General features: G+C 44.4%; 1 protein-coding gene across 2 annotated transcripts in view; it reads right to left on the bottom strand.

Moving 5' to 3' along the window:
- LOC135388275 (uncharacterized) overlaps positions 1-14,690 on the bottom strand; it is a 49,219-nt gene that overhangs the window by 9,280 nt on the left and 25,249 nt on the right. The window contains exons 5-9 of one of the 2 annotated variants that reach the window (XR_010421323.1): positions 11,804-11,946; positions 11,026-11,155; positions 8,531-8,704; positions 5,203-5,434; positions 4,245-4,763 (exon numbers count right to left, since the gene is read on the bottom strand). Coding sequence is in view for 1 of the 2 variants with exons in the window: in XM_064617709.1 (XP_064473779.1) it covers positions 1,260-1,406; positions 8,531-8,704; positions 11,026-11,155; positions 11,804-11,946 (594 nt within the window). In the remaining variant the exon portion in view is untranslated. Of the gene's footprint in view, positions 1-1,259; positions 1,407-4,244; positions 4,764-5,202; positions 5,435-8,530; positions 8,705-11,025; positions 11,156-11,803; positions 11,947-14,690 lie in introns of those variants that run through there. The other variant, XM_064617709.1, reaches the window with a different exon arrangement.

The following is a 14,690-nucleotide window of genomic DNA, read 5'->3' as shown; positions in this document are numbered from 1 at the left end:
TTTCTGTGTGTGTACATAAACTAATGTACCGACGGCAAGCATGCATGTAATGTAACATGGAGTATAACGGCTGCAACAAGCAAGCTTCAAGCGTGCGTCACGTGCGTAGGCAGCGGTTTTCAGCTGCAGCTGAAGCAAAAAAAGTGTTTAAAACAAAATGTGAAAAATTTGCTTTTGATGTTGTTCCATTTCATGTTCTTCCATACATTCTTATGTAGGAGCAGTACGCAGCATTACCGTCGCTGTGCCAATTGTAGTCCTGAAGGGAATTGTCAGCCCTTCACAACAGCGCAACAGCCGCACATACTGCTCCAGAAGCGACTGGGAAACACGCAGCGATCACAAACCACCTTGCCTATCGGAATCTGCGAGGCGCTTGTCACGGAAGGGAGGACACTGACGTCATTTCCGCACCAAATTACCGGTGACATATTGTTCGCGGATATGTCCTCCTCTCCCTGCCCAGATATCTTTCCTGTCACGTGACTCTCCCACCACCCTGTCAAGTTAACTTCGTCGCGTAGTCGTTTTCCATCAGGCCAACCCGGGTTTCAAAGGGGGTGTCCCGGAGTTCTGCTCACGTTAACCTATTCAATTTATATTTGGGGCGTATGCGGCCCACTATCGCAACACAAGAACCTGTAACAGGATGTCCTACTTGAGCTCATAAGAACGTATGAGGACACATTATTGAACAAGCACACCGATAGTATGTCGACGAAAGGCAGCTACAAATGCTGTTCCTTGCTGCTTGCGTACCGTGGCCCGAAATGTTTTTCGAAGGTAAATGTTGCTTTTTGGAGAATACAGCATTCAGAATTGTGTCTCTGCGCAGTCCACCATTCAGAAAGGTTTCGAAACATCATCAGTATATGATTTCAAACTTAAACCACAGAGGTGTAATAGTGTGAAAAGAGTGAGTCTGGGCACAGCTAGAGGGACAGGACAAAAGAGGCCCAGACTCAGGCTTTTCGTATGGAGTCTATCCAACAGCTGGCCGGCATCTTTCATCTTCTCGTGTGTGATACGCTCGAAATAAACCCTATGTACAAGAAAGGCGTCAAAAAGTGTCATGTCAGGCAGTCTCACAGAATCTACAACTGCGCATTACACACTCACTGTACCGGCACGTGTGGTTATAAGGTGGGAAGTGGATTGCACGTGCGCGTTGTGATTCTGGACACACGCAGCAACGACAAACATTTACCGTAATAGTTATAGACCGGTGGTGAAGCACAGGCTATTTACGCTATACCCACCTTTATCACCATAGTGCAATTCGTGTCCATATTTATATTGATGTCATATTCAAACGTACTGCCCCATTTGTCGTAGTGTATCGGGTCGGTAAAGAGGATTTTGAACTGGTTCTTTATTATCTTGTAGAGTGGTCCACCTTTGCAAACCTGAAAATAAGGGTTCAAGGTTAAGAATGCTGTATTACTGCAAAGCTTTAGCGACATAACAAGTGGCACGCATTTGCATTCACCGTTTCTATATCCCATATGGAGAGATTTCTTACCATCCCGTCTACCTACCTGCCGACTAGTTTTTCCTATCTCGCTCATCTCAGAGAAAATGTAAGCCCTGATATCCGAAGCAGTGTTCCCCAATCTTACGGGATGTCTGTTGTCAGTTCTTCGCACTTATACCGCATATTTCCTCAACAACCGCCTCCATGGGCCATGGAGAGAACAAACTTACCAGTCCCCCTGATGATGCAACAAGGAGCATTGCCATAAGAATAATTTAAATGCTGAGAACATGCAGAGTTAATTTTTAATTGTGCGTAATGGTTTGCAGATAAGGGTCAATCAACACAATTATACACAAACCTCACATCCACAAAACAAGTACTCGTAGAACTATGCGTCGTCTGCTCTCCTGCCTCGCATCCAGCAAGTGACGTCACGGGCTACACCCCGCAAGCTGGCGGCACCAAAACCTTCTCGAGGCGAATAACGTAGCATTCCAGTGCCTGTGGCTGCCTCATGAGGACCTGACGTAGCAAAGACGCTTGGTGCTATGCTTTGCTATACGCTCCTAGCCGCGAGCAATATGTCAAGCGGCCCTCCGCACATGATACAGGATGTATTCACTGACGTAACCTCGCCGCCATAGTCCCTCAAAGTATGTTCCCGCATTCGTTCGCTGGCATATGCTTTTTAGGCCACTATCAACGGCGAAGACATGGAAATTACTTGGATATGATACAAATCACACAGCACAATAGAGAGTTTAAGTAGACCGTTCCGCAACGTACGGAACGTTAACGCGGAGCCCGTACGTTGCTACCGTCAAACGGATAACGAGAGAGTTTTAGCAGAGCGTCAGGCAACGCCATGAACGGAACGCTGAGAACTGTGTTGCCACCCAACGGCGCTAACATGAACGACCGTTCTAAAGTTGTCGAGGCATCTCTCTCTGAACCAATTAGCTAATATAACTACGTTTTCATGCTGTGCTTTTTGTTTCTCTGCGTTAAAACCAATATGTTGTTCCTTCAACGAACTAAACAACAACGGACAACCCCTGCCGGTCATGGTCAGTCCATCTCGTCGTGATGGCGAGTGCTTACGCTCACGAGAACCGCTCGAGCCGGCATTCGAGAGACAATGTCTTCGAGTTCGACTGTCATGATGTTTTGTACACTGAATTTCTCGATTCATTGAGCTTCAGTTACATCGAGGACTTGATTCTCCTGGGTGAAAGAAAGAGGCAGAAGAGATGTACATCATCTGCAGGAATTTTCAATTTGGATGCTATTCAGGACGCCACAGCCAAAATAATGTTTCGGTTCCATAAAGAAGACATATCGCGTCTCTTCAGTGGACTACGATTACCGCCTCAAGTGACAGTACAGGAGGGCATGAAGATCGACGCGAAATAGGCTTTGTGCATAGCACTTAGGTGGTTAGCATACCCCAACAGTCTATGTGACTTGGAGGTTATTTTTGGGCGCCACTACTCCACGCTATCGTGCACAGCCAACATCGTTATTCACGACATATTTCCTACAACTTTTGGACATCTGTTAAAGAACTTGGCTCTTGGCTGGTTCCAGAAACTTTGGAAGAATTTGCTCAGGTAGGTAACATAATAGACCCAGTGAGATAAGGTGCCCTTGTGCTGCGGGCAAGCAAGTAACAATATGATCAATTATTAATCACTTAGTTCATTAAGCAGTTATCGAGTTTCCTTCACAATAATGTTTTAGACAGGCTGTTGTACATTGTTGTATATTGCACGCTGTTCATAGAAAGGGGGCACCACTCCAAACGTGCTGGGGCTTCATAGACGGAACAGCCAGAAGTATCTGTCGCCCCACACGGGATCAGAAAGAATACCTTTCATGGCAAAAGAGGCAACACGTCGTAAAATATCAAGCGGTGATGTGTCCAAATGGTATCTTGTGCCATGCTGACGGTCCTTATGTAGGTCACAGACATGATGGAGGTAATTGAAGCATGCTTTGGTACAATTTCGTCGAATGGTGTTGAGAAACATGATTCGCTTTTCTGAGCAGACATTCTGAGGGACAGTGGCTTTTACAGTCAACTGGAAGACATCGTCAAAGGCCACCAGTATGTCCTGTATGGAGATCCTGCATACGCTCTGCGACCCCTTCTCAGGAGGCCATATGGCGGTGCTTCCCTTACAGAGGAGCAACAGTCATTTAATTCAGCGATGAGCAAAGTGCGACAAGCAGTAGCGTGAGGATTTGGCAAGGTTGCATCTAACTTTCCGTTTATTGATTTTAGGAAAAATCAGAAACTGCTCCTACAGGATGTGGGAGGCATGCACACAGCCGTAGTCAGTTATACTAACAAACTGCCATACTTATTTGTACGGATGCCAGACAAGCCTCTACTTTGGCGTTGAGCCACCTGAACTGGAAACATATTTGAGTTAAGCATATTCCCACGTCAAACTTTCCTTATTGAAACAGGAATTTCCTTTCCACCAGAAACTCACCCTCCAACTAGAGCTCATGTGGAATACACAGCAGCAGCAATGTGAAACCGCTCTGTGAATCACAAACGAAACCAAATTTGTTCTTTCTTCCTTTGGTCTAATATCCACCCCCTCAAATACGTGTCAAGTGATTGTGGGCTTACTACGAAAAACATACTTTGGTTTCAACACAAACAAATTAGCACTTTGCTAAAATATTTTACATCCTAGGATGTACAACATTTCGACAAAGTGCTAATCTTCCTCTGTGGAAACCAAAGTCTGTTTTTCGTAGTAAGCCCACAATCACTTGACACGTATTTGGTTTCGTTATGCTATTACCAATTTTGTTCCGAACACAAGGGTGCATGTGATTCACAGAGGGGTTTCACTTTGCTGCTACTGTGTATTCCACACACACTTTTGTGTCCAATAAAGGTTGTTGTAAACTGTACATTACTTGTCTGACTAAATGCTGCACAACGGATAAATGAAAATGAAAGTCCTGTTCAGGTTAATCAAGGTTGGTCATCACTCTTTGTGCAACATTTCTTGGATTATCACCCTCATCAGATCCAGGTGTGTGTGTTGAAAATCAATTTGTCTGTTCCGTTCTTCTTTCATTAGTGTCATTTTCTCGCGCTTCCAATCCATTGTGACTTGAAATGTTATCATCTCGAATGATTGTTTTTCCTCTTCAACACGCAGTCTTCTTTCTTCCAACTCCAGCTGTTTGTCTTTTTGATCCGCCTCCCTACTGTGTTTCCGCTCCAGGTAGTGCACGGCTTGAGAGTTGAAAAATCGGTCTCCTTCAAAACAAAAGAAAACCATGATGTCAATGGATTGCATATGCTGTGTTGCAGAATTTTATAGATAACTTAATGCATATTTACAGCACTGACACGTTCTAGATTTACATCTGCATACTTTAGCGGCAAAATAAAGTTGTGTGTCGCTGTTAATTTCATGCATAGACCTAACACTGTGCGTTTTCTCCGGGACACTGGCCTCCTTTCTACCCTATGATGTGCGTGCGTACCTATGTGTGTGTGTGTGTTTTGCCTAGCGTTCTATTGATGTCTAACTGACTCCACTGACTATTGACCTCTATTCAGCGTCGTTCATCATCTCATCCTGCCCATTGTGCCTTGGGGTAGTTGGCCGCACCTCATGTGGCGAATTTCACCATTCATCGTCATTAATTTATCTGTTGTTGTGTGGAGCATTTTACACAGACATCATGCTTACCGTGACGTGACCGTCTCACAGCCCTTTGTGGACTCTCTGTATCCATGGAAGTCGAAGACCCACTTCCTGTCACGCTGTGGACATCTTGCTATAGCATTTCTGTGTTGCTTGCTACTGGTTCCACCTGTTGTGTACTGGACATTTCTTCTGGATCATCTTGTGCTGGCCGTGTTACTTTCTTCAAACATCTCTTCAACTATGGCTTGAGCAGGGCTTGGGTTAGATCTACCATCTGCAATGAAAGGAACCACGCAGGAATATATATTTCAATTCAACACAAAGGAAGAAATTACGTACTTTGCCTGTTGCCCTCAGAATATAGGTTCTGTTCTGTGGATGCTGATTACAACTCCCGCCTTGCAGCATTTAGTTTTTCGTTTTTAGTTTTAGTTCGTTTAGTTAGTTTTTAGTTTAGTTTAGTTTTAGTTTTCAGACGGAAATCTCCAAAAAAGTTTTTGAGGTGAGGTGAGGTGAGGAATATCTTTAAAAAATTTGAGGTGAGGTGAGGAGAATCTTTAAAAAAATTTTAGTTGAGGTGAGGAAAAATTTAAAAACATTTTGAGGTGAGGAAAACTATGGAAAATTTTTTTGAGGTGAGGCGAGGAAAATTTATGAACGCGCACTTTATGAAAACTTTTCCCGCGCGTACACGGGATATCTTTCCTTCTTTCCGCAGCTTCTGTCTCTCATCTGGGCGGGGACTGCCCTCCTCTCTCGCTGCTGATCTGACGTCCGACTTTGCGCGTCATTCGCATACCCGCAACTGAACCTCAATTTCCGCGCAAATTTTACGGGTATAACAATCGTTCCACGAAGCGTTTTCTGTGATTGACAAGGCCCAATCCTCCAGCAAGGAAAAAAAAAAGAACGTTACATTGACTAAGCAATTTCATGAGCTCAATTTCGAAAATGTATTTCAATGGCAAATTGATGAAACTATTTGTATTTGGTGACAAACTAAATGTCCAGAAGAAAGTTGTTTACCCCATATTTTTCCGTTAAGCCGTTTTCTTATAACGGTCAAATGACATGTTTCGTGCCGCACCCTGCATGCACTCACGCTTTAGGTATATGCATTTACATTGGCATTGAATACACAAATAGCTATAAAAAATTGTGAGGTGATGAGGAAAATTTCGAAAAACAATTTGAGGTGAGGTGAGGCGAGGGAAATTTCGATATTTTTTTGAGGTGAGGTGAGGAAAAGTCTCAAAAATTCTGTTGAGGTGAGGTAAGGCGAGGAAAATTTTTTAATAAAAAATTGAGGTGAGATGAGGTGAGGAAAATTTTTCAAAACATTTTTTAGGTGAAGTGAGGTGAGGAAAATTTCGAAAAACCTTTTTTGAGGTGACGTGAGGTGAAGAAAATTTTTTTTGAGGTGAGGTGAGGTCAGGAAATTTTTTCTCCCAGAAAATTTAGATGAGGGCGAGGCTAGTGAGGACAAACGCCCACCTCTGCAGTGGACACACGTTTAGTGGAGACATATTTGTAAACTAAACCGATTGCATACATAATTGACGTGCATCAGTGCCCATGATTCATCTTTGAAGGTGAATAATCTAAGTTACTAGGTTTTACATTTTGGAAGCCAGATCATCCTGAGGAACCCACACGTCATAATGTCAGTCACCTTCATTTTACAATAGATAATCCTCACTTTCTGGCCACTCATCAGTGTAAAACGAAAGCCCGCCACTAGTGCGCACGTTGGAAGCGGACGCGAACCTGGGAGCCTGCTTCATAAACTTGAAATATCTGTCCAGAAGCACATTAAACATGACAATGAAAAAAAATTTTACATTATACATTACATTAATCTCGGGCTTTTTACATTATACATTAAATATGCCGTCTCCGTAATGATTGCCTTATCACAACAGATGTAAGACAGCTATATGCACCAGGGAGGTTTACAATATAGGAAGGGAATGCTAAAGTTGATATGATTGTGCTCTCAAGAGCAGTAAAAGCGAAAACAGCGTACTCTAAAGCTCTGGTGCGGATACAATAAAAACCAGCGCAGAACAGCTACACGGAAATGTGCTTACTTTCGGAAATTCCGCCCGTCTTCTTTCACAAAAGCAACAGGTCTGTCCGTTCCCTCACGGCCCTTGCAGATAACTTCTTTCTGCACCCTCGCTCTAGGTTTGCCGCAACCAGACACCGCAAGCTGGTGTTTTCAAAAGGCACGAGGTCAACAACCTCTCTCAACAAGAAAATATCGTTCCTCGTATTGAAGCGCAGCCTTGCTGTTTTCTCACTCGACGCAGTCGACGAGGTGCTGGCGTTGAAGGCAGCCATCTTGTTTTGTGACGAAAACGACGTAGCGGACGGAACGCTAAACGAGGGGCCGATCGTTGGAACATGAACCCGGAAGCAGCGCCTACGTTCCCTCGCATCGCTCTCGCGGAGAATAGCGTTCGTTCCGTTCGCTGCGTAACGATCTACTATCTACGATCTACTATCTACGATCTACTCTCTAACAATTCCGAAACACCAAATATGCGGCGACTGCGATATGGTTGACGGCTTGGATCGGACCTACAATATGGCGGCCACTAGGAGCACATCTGCCTGCTAGCGACTGTGGCGGTCCCCTACGGATGACGTCCCGTGAATAAACCCTATACGGGAACTATAGGAAACAGGTGCTACTAGTGAAGCAGTACCTGTTTCTGAGTCTTTTCCCAAGAGTCCCACTTGCTTTTCTTTTATCGCTAGCTTTAAATATAATTTCTGGACACGTTACAGCAAACACCCTGTATAGTGATCAGTGTCGGAGTCCGTCATGCACTGCAGAGAGAGAAGCGCGACTGGCAGATTATTCGAATGTATCGCGTTCCATAAGGTATTATAGAAAAACGTATTTTCTAATTTGAATAGCCTAATGAAAAGTACACCGTTGAGAAGCAGGCAGCTCGTGGACACGTGTTCGGAACAAACAGCTAGAAGGAATAATGATGCACCGCGTTGACCTTCACATTTCAGGTATTGGTTCATGCACGAATCTGGCGTGGATCTCAGGGGGAGGGGCATGGCCTGCCCCCCCCCCATTTCTATTGAAATATAGGGCTGACTATTCCTCGCACTAGTTTTTTGCGGCACTTATTAGGTGCTTCTGATTGCCCCATAGAGCAATGCTGCATTTTGTACTCCCAGTTTTCAAGGAGGAAACCTGTCAAGAAAAGTCCGATTTATGAAGCGATTCATGGTAGGGGACTGAGAGACAAGGAAGAAGGACTTTTTGTCAATCAAGGAAAGCTCCTCATTTCCTTTCTCACTGTCCTTTATGTTAAGTGTCCTTAATGTAGCATCAGTCTTGACTTACCACGTCCTTTGGATTTATCTGCGTGACATTCTCGCACGGTGCATCACCAGGTCGAGTGCGATCCGGACTTTTGTATGCGGTTTTAGTGGCAGCAGCGCTAACGGAGAGCAATTCCGCTGTCTTCAAAGGCAGTGGCTGGAACCCAGGCGCCCGCCTGAATCTCAGCGAGTCCAGCTGCAAGAATAGTAATAATCCCAAAGTGGATGTACTTTGAACCGCCAGAGTTATGTGGATGGGGTGTGCATATATTTTGCTTAGCTAACAGCATATGAACACCTTGCTCACGGAACGTCTTGACGAGGTTTGCCTTTCCGTCAACCGTGCTGTGCCTTACTGGCAATGTTCAGAAAGGTGGGACATAATCGGACGCGCGAGCAAGACGAAACAACTTTTGATCGACGTCGTCTATCGAGCTAGAAACGCACATGTACTTGTTTTTTTTTCTGTTTTTTTTTATTTTATTTTTTTTTTTTTCACGAAAGACCAGCGGTATGGCAAAGTGGACACAGGTATCCAGTGGATGGGATGACTAGGAGCTCGTGGAATCGAATCCTTCTACCTTTTTTTTTTTTTTCAGGCGCGTGTTGGCACCGCTGCCCACCCACGGCGCATGCTGACCCGACTTGTCTCCCATTTCTTACAGCGGTTCTCCTCCAGCTGCGCGCGTCGGCACTCATACGCAGTATTGCTTCATGGCACTAACAATCAAGACGTCCTCGTTGATTTGACGTGAGAGTTGTAGCAATCCACTATGCAAATCTCCCCGAACATTTATGTACTCCGTAGTTAAAGCAACTACCTTCGGGAAAAATAATAACGAAAGAATGAAGCACGAAGTTAGAGCAACTATTTAATACGTGAGCTTTCGGGCAGAGCCTGCCCTTCTTCAGACAAAAGAAGCAGTTAAAACGTTGCTTATAGAAGGAGTGGGATCGGTGAGAGAAGGAACCAAAGAATACGAGAGATGCAGCGCATGGATGAAATCACAAAGAACAAAACAGAAGGCTATACATTGGATAAATATCCGTCTCCAAGACCGTTGGAAGAAACGTACACCACTTGTGCCGTTTGAATTTCTGACGACCGCCTTGTTTGTTGAAAAAGAAAAGGTTTAAATACAAGTTGCTTACAGCTAATGTGAATGGCGTGAAAAAAATACTTGTGCATTCATAAACTTGACAGCCACATGTTATAAAAACAGTGCAGACACACTAAAATAATGTGGGTAGGGGTCGGACAGCTTTTTTTCAATTATACAATGCTAAGGTATTATGGACACAAAGGTGACATCGTTCATAGACGACAGACTCTCATATCTGCGCATTTCAATCTCCCTGGTCACGATTATAACGAAGATTTAAAGATTGTCATTTTAGAATCCGGCCTCACTAATGATTATAAGCGTAATAAAATATAATCTTGTTTAATTGCAAAGATTCACAGCGTGGTTCCCCAAGGTATAAAGGTACATAGCGGCCCGCTTCACCACCTGATGAAAAGGAACATTGATATTTCGCGACCTGTTCCAACAGTCTATAATATTGTGGTAAATGCTTGTCATTTCGTTAATTTGATTAAGTGACTGATTCATATCGTGACATCGTTCTTAAGCTGTCGGCTGCGCCAATGTAACAGTTCTTCTCTCAGAACCTTCTCGGTTATTCCATTCTACTTACTCCTTTTCTTCGGCTGACTACATAACTGAGAAAACTGTGCAACCCCTACCCTCATTATTTTGGTGTGTCTGCATTGTTTTTATAACTTGTCACTACCCAATTCTTGAATGCACAAATAATTTTTTCACGCCATCCACATTAGCTGGAAGCAACTTGTATTTAAACTTTTTATTCTTTTTCAACAAACAAGCCCGGTTGGCAGAAATTCGAACGGCACAAGTGACGTGCGTTTCCAACGGTCTTTGCGTCAGATATCAACCCAATGTATAGCCTTCTGTTTTGTTCTTTGTGATTTCATCCGTTCGCTGGATGTCTCTTATTCCTTGTTTCCTTCTTTCAACGATCCCACTCCTCATATAAGCGATGTTTTAACTGCTCCCTTTGTCTGAAGAAGGGCAGGCTCTGCCCGAAAACTCACGTATTAAATAGCTACTCTGACTTCGTGCTTCATTCTTTCGTTATGTTTCTCGACGACATTTCGACAAGCTGGACTGTGCATTATTTTACCTTCTTGATCTCAACTATTTCGAAGAAATGCATCTGTAATGAGCTCGCATACGAGGTCGGTCACCTTGCCAGCATGCGGTTCTGTGACTGCAGTGATGTATATTCTACTCTGCCTTTTTGCAAGTGACGTTACTTGGGTTGCACAATGGTTCTCATGCCCTGAGGCCTGCGTGTGTGTGTGTGTGTGTTTGTCCTCTCCGTCCTCAGGCTCAAGGTTTCTCCAGATGCATCTACACCAGCTGGCCGCCATCCTTTCAGTTTTATCTACACGCTCTATTCCTCTTTCCGGACGTTAGCAAAGACGTTCCTTACGAAGGAAGACTGCACAGACGGCATGCCTTGTCCCTTCCAGGGTGCCGGTCCTGTACGCCTGCATATCCCCGGGTCCGTGACATTACGATTTAGAGAAGTCCGGTATAGCAGAGCGTCGGGCTGAACCTCTCTGTAAAGAGAAGCTGGCGTGAAGGAAACATCTGGATAAAGCGCGTGAGAAGCGGCCTGAAGCCCATACCGCAGAGACTGCCTACTAGCCACTAAACACCACCAATATCACGAAACCTACGAGAGATTCATTTCTACGCTCTAGTGATCCAACTTCATTCAGTAGCAACCGCACAACAGTAATGTTGGCACACAAAGGGAGGATACGAAAGTGGACGCGTTGAATTTGATACATAGTAAAATATATGTCGCTCAAAATAGGGGCTGTTAATGGTGTGGAGTTGCAGCCGATACCAGCGTTATACCAGAGACTATCAAACGGCCCCGTCGCTGCGCCATTTCCGATTGTCTTTGACACGCTACCGACTACGTTACGGCACATGATGAGTGATAACGCGCAGATGACATCAGCTTATTCTTCGGAAAGGACGAATCAACTGAGGCGAGTTCAACCGGAACTTTTTCGGGACCATAACCAGGTGGTGTGTACGCGAATGAATTTAACGCGCCTTCGTGGAACCATTTATTTGGAATTGCGTGCAAGAATAACATGCGTATGCTTTTGAAGTTTTCCGATACAATAGCTAAGATATACGAACAAGCAGCATTCCGGGCCCTCCCGGGCCCGAGCACATGATCTATTACTCACTGTACGAGTTTATTGAAGTTCGTCATGAGGGTACTTGGTGGTTGGCCTTGAAGGATTACGGCCACACCTAGTAGCACGTAGCCAAACATCATACGTGGCGGTGGCTCTGCTCTTATATGGGTGTTTAAGCTTGTGTCCGCTTCCTGGAAGAGTTCAGTCAACGCCTAATGATAAAAGCAGTCGACACATTGCAATCGTTGTTTACGACAACACGGGCCCGGGACGCGTATTTATATTTGCTAGCGAGCACATAACCCAGTGGGAACCCGGAGCAGAGAAGCGCTGCTGATTGGTCGGGAGAGAGGAGGTGTACTACATGGAGCGGCTGTATGCCGCGCCTTCCATCCGCCGCGCGGCCCATAGTTTGTTTACCTTTTGCACAGAAAGGAACGCAGTCGACGGCACATCGCGAGTCTCGTGGTTTCGACTACTGTTCCGTGTGTTGTTTGTTGTATTCTTCAGGCCCCAAGAAATGTTGCCCGTTGTGCACTAACTTGTTCGTATAATCCATAACTTCTACTTGAACTTGTGCTTCTTCTGTGTTGTGTATTGTTCACATCTGGTCGGAGGCGCTTGAGTCTAATGGTAGTGCCGTAGTGTGGTATGGTTTCGCTGCTGTGCGTGAAGTAGAGGTGACTACAACGATAGTGACAGTGTGCACATGCAGTGCAGCACGAATGTCAAAATTGGTGACGCGATAGCAGCTGCGGGTACATGCAAATCCTTTTAGGCCTATAGGAAGAAGAGCGGATTGAGCTGCTGGCTGGGAGGTTTTATATGCCTTAGTTTGAGCTGCTGTCACACAATGAATGAGGAGCTGGAAAAGTATCTTGGGCAGTGCAGCATCAGGATGCACTTCTACAACAAATCTAGAGGAACGGTCAGCTAACCGCCTGTATGTTCGTTGCACATGAGGTGTTCGGCTGCTTAGTTGTTAATTGTGGTTGAGAGAGAGTGAGAGAGAGACCAATATCCACCCATGCATAAACTTAACAATGAAATACGTCTAATACAGGAGACGATGCGATAACCAGCACGAAACGCGTCTTCATAATATGGGTGTTCATTGCGACACCTTCCAAGCATCGAAAGATTTGTTTTTAAAAATTTTTTGTAAAAATTTATAAACAAATAAACCCACCAATGGCATTGTTACTGAGATAACACATTTTTGGTTGCACAAAGAATGTACTTTTTTCTGTAAAATTGCTATGTCTTTTTTTTTGTGCTGCTAAATACAGCATGCATAAATTTAAAACGTACACATCATGAAGAGTGTATCTACGATTTCCAAAAGGTGTACTAAACCGACCATGCAAATTGGAGATGTTAATTGGGAATACCAGTCCATTGTGCATTTACTCTAATGAAAATATTAGTTCAGGTCAGTTGTTTCCATATGCAATTATGCTCAATCTGGTATCTATTTCCTGGCAGGCACACATGTGACGCTTTCAAAATCGGGTGATGGCAACAAGTGGGGCAGTGTTAATTGCCACACCAATCATGAAGCGAACCCAGAAACTGGTGTCAGCAAAGGAGATAATCTTCGTTGACTCTACTTCCTCATGTGACGGGATGCATACCACTGCTACGCTGCTGCTGTCTGCTACAATTGCTGGGGCTGTCCCTGTCGCTGTTCTGCTGCACAATTCACAAACGACAGAAGGATATGAGACAGCATTCGGCCTGCTCAAAATGACACATCCACATTGCTTTGGTGGACAGGAGGTAAACCTAATCCACAAGTCTAATTGGGGCACACAGAAATTTAGATGAATAACATTACAGAACAAAAAAGTACATTTTCCACTGGCTGGCGTATTCTTCTGTAATTTCTGTTGAAGAGGTGAAACTTTCTTCATTTGAAAATGAAGGTGCTTGTAAAGACTAAATCGACTTTATTATATCACCCATGCAACCGTGGATAATAGACAAGTCCAGAGAAAGCCTGGGGTTTCTTTGCCTCCTGCAAAGTGCACTTACTTTGTTATGGATGCGCTAGAGCCTCATTTTATGATTTTATTTTCAGGCGTAAAGGCCTTTAGCAAAAACTTTGTTAGCATGGGTCACCTGAAAATTGCCTGCCTTTAGTTGTCTAGGGGTCTAGCCAATTCCACGCAAGCTGTGATCTTAAAAGGCATAAGGGTTAATGAGAACATGGCCATGCGTCATGTGAGACCCCGAAGAATTGTTAAGGAAACACATATGTACTTCAGAAATCAAACATTTCATGAGTGAACTGAGGCTGGAACAACGTAGAAGGGACAAATACATACAAAGCCTCAAGTTGCCTAAGAAATTACGATGAAAGATGAAAGTCACTGAAGGTTAGCCAGCTGTAGGACTCGAACCCACATCTTCTGGATTACCGGCCCAGGGCTCTACCAATTGAGCTAAGCTAACACGCCTTAGCAGAGCTGCGAAGGCGTGTTAGCTTAGCTCAATTGGTACAAAACACGATAAATGAAATAGTAAATGAATAGATGATAAAGCAAAATGCCCAGTTGCAGTTCAGTTGAATAATGGTACCTTTTCTTCAACTGCCATTGTTGAAATCTTGTCATACTTTCTGCCATTCAAAGAAGAGTATGCACACTAGGAGACAAACTTGACGTTGGCACTACAGTAGTCAGAAAAACTAGCGTATCTCGCAGTGCCTATCTAGCAAAACAATTGCTAGATACGCTAGCTAGCGTATTTAGCATCAACAAACAAGACCGCCCCCGTCCCCGCCCCATCCCGCTCTTGCGAATGTTAATTAGGGCTAAACCACGTGAGCGCCAGCCCACAGATACCGACCTCACTGTATCATCTGAGGAATTAACCACGTGGGCACCAGCCCACTTTCACGACTCTATCTGGTAAGCCATCCCTGCAGCATGCC

This window comes from Ornithodoros turicata, chromosome 3, assembly GCF_037126465.1.
Source record: "Ornithodoros turicata isolate Travis chromosome 3, ASM3712646v1, whole genome shotgun sequence".
In the NCBI taxonomy this organism is placed as follows: Eukaryota; Metazoa; Arthropoda; class Arachnida; order Ixodida; family Argasidae; genus Ornithodoros; species Ornithodoros turicata.
This window is presented reverse-complemented; position numbering and strand designations above follow the sequence as displayed.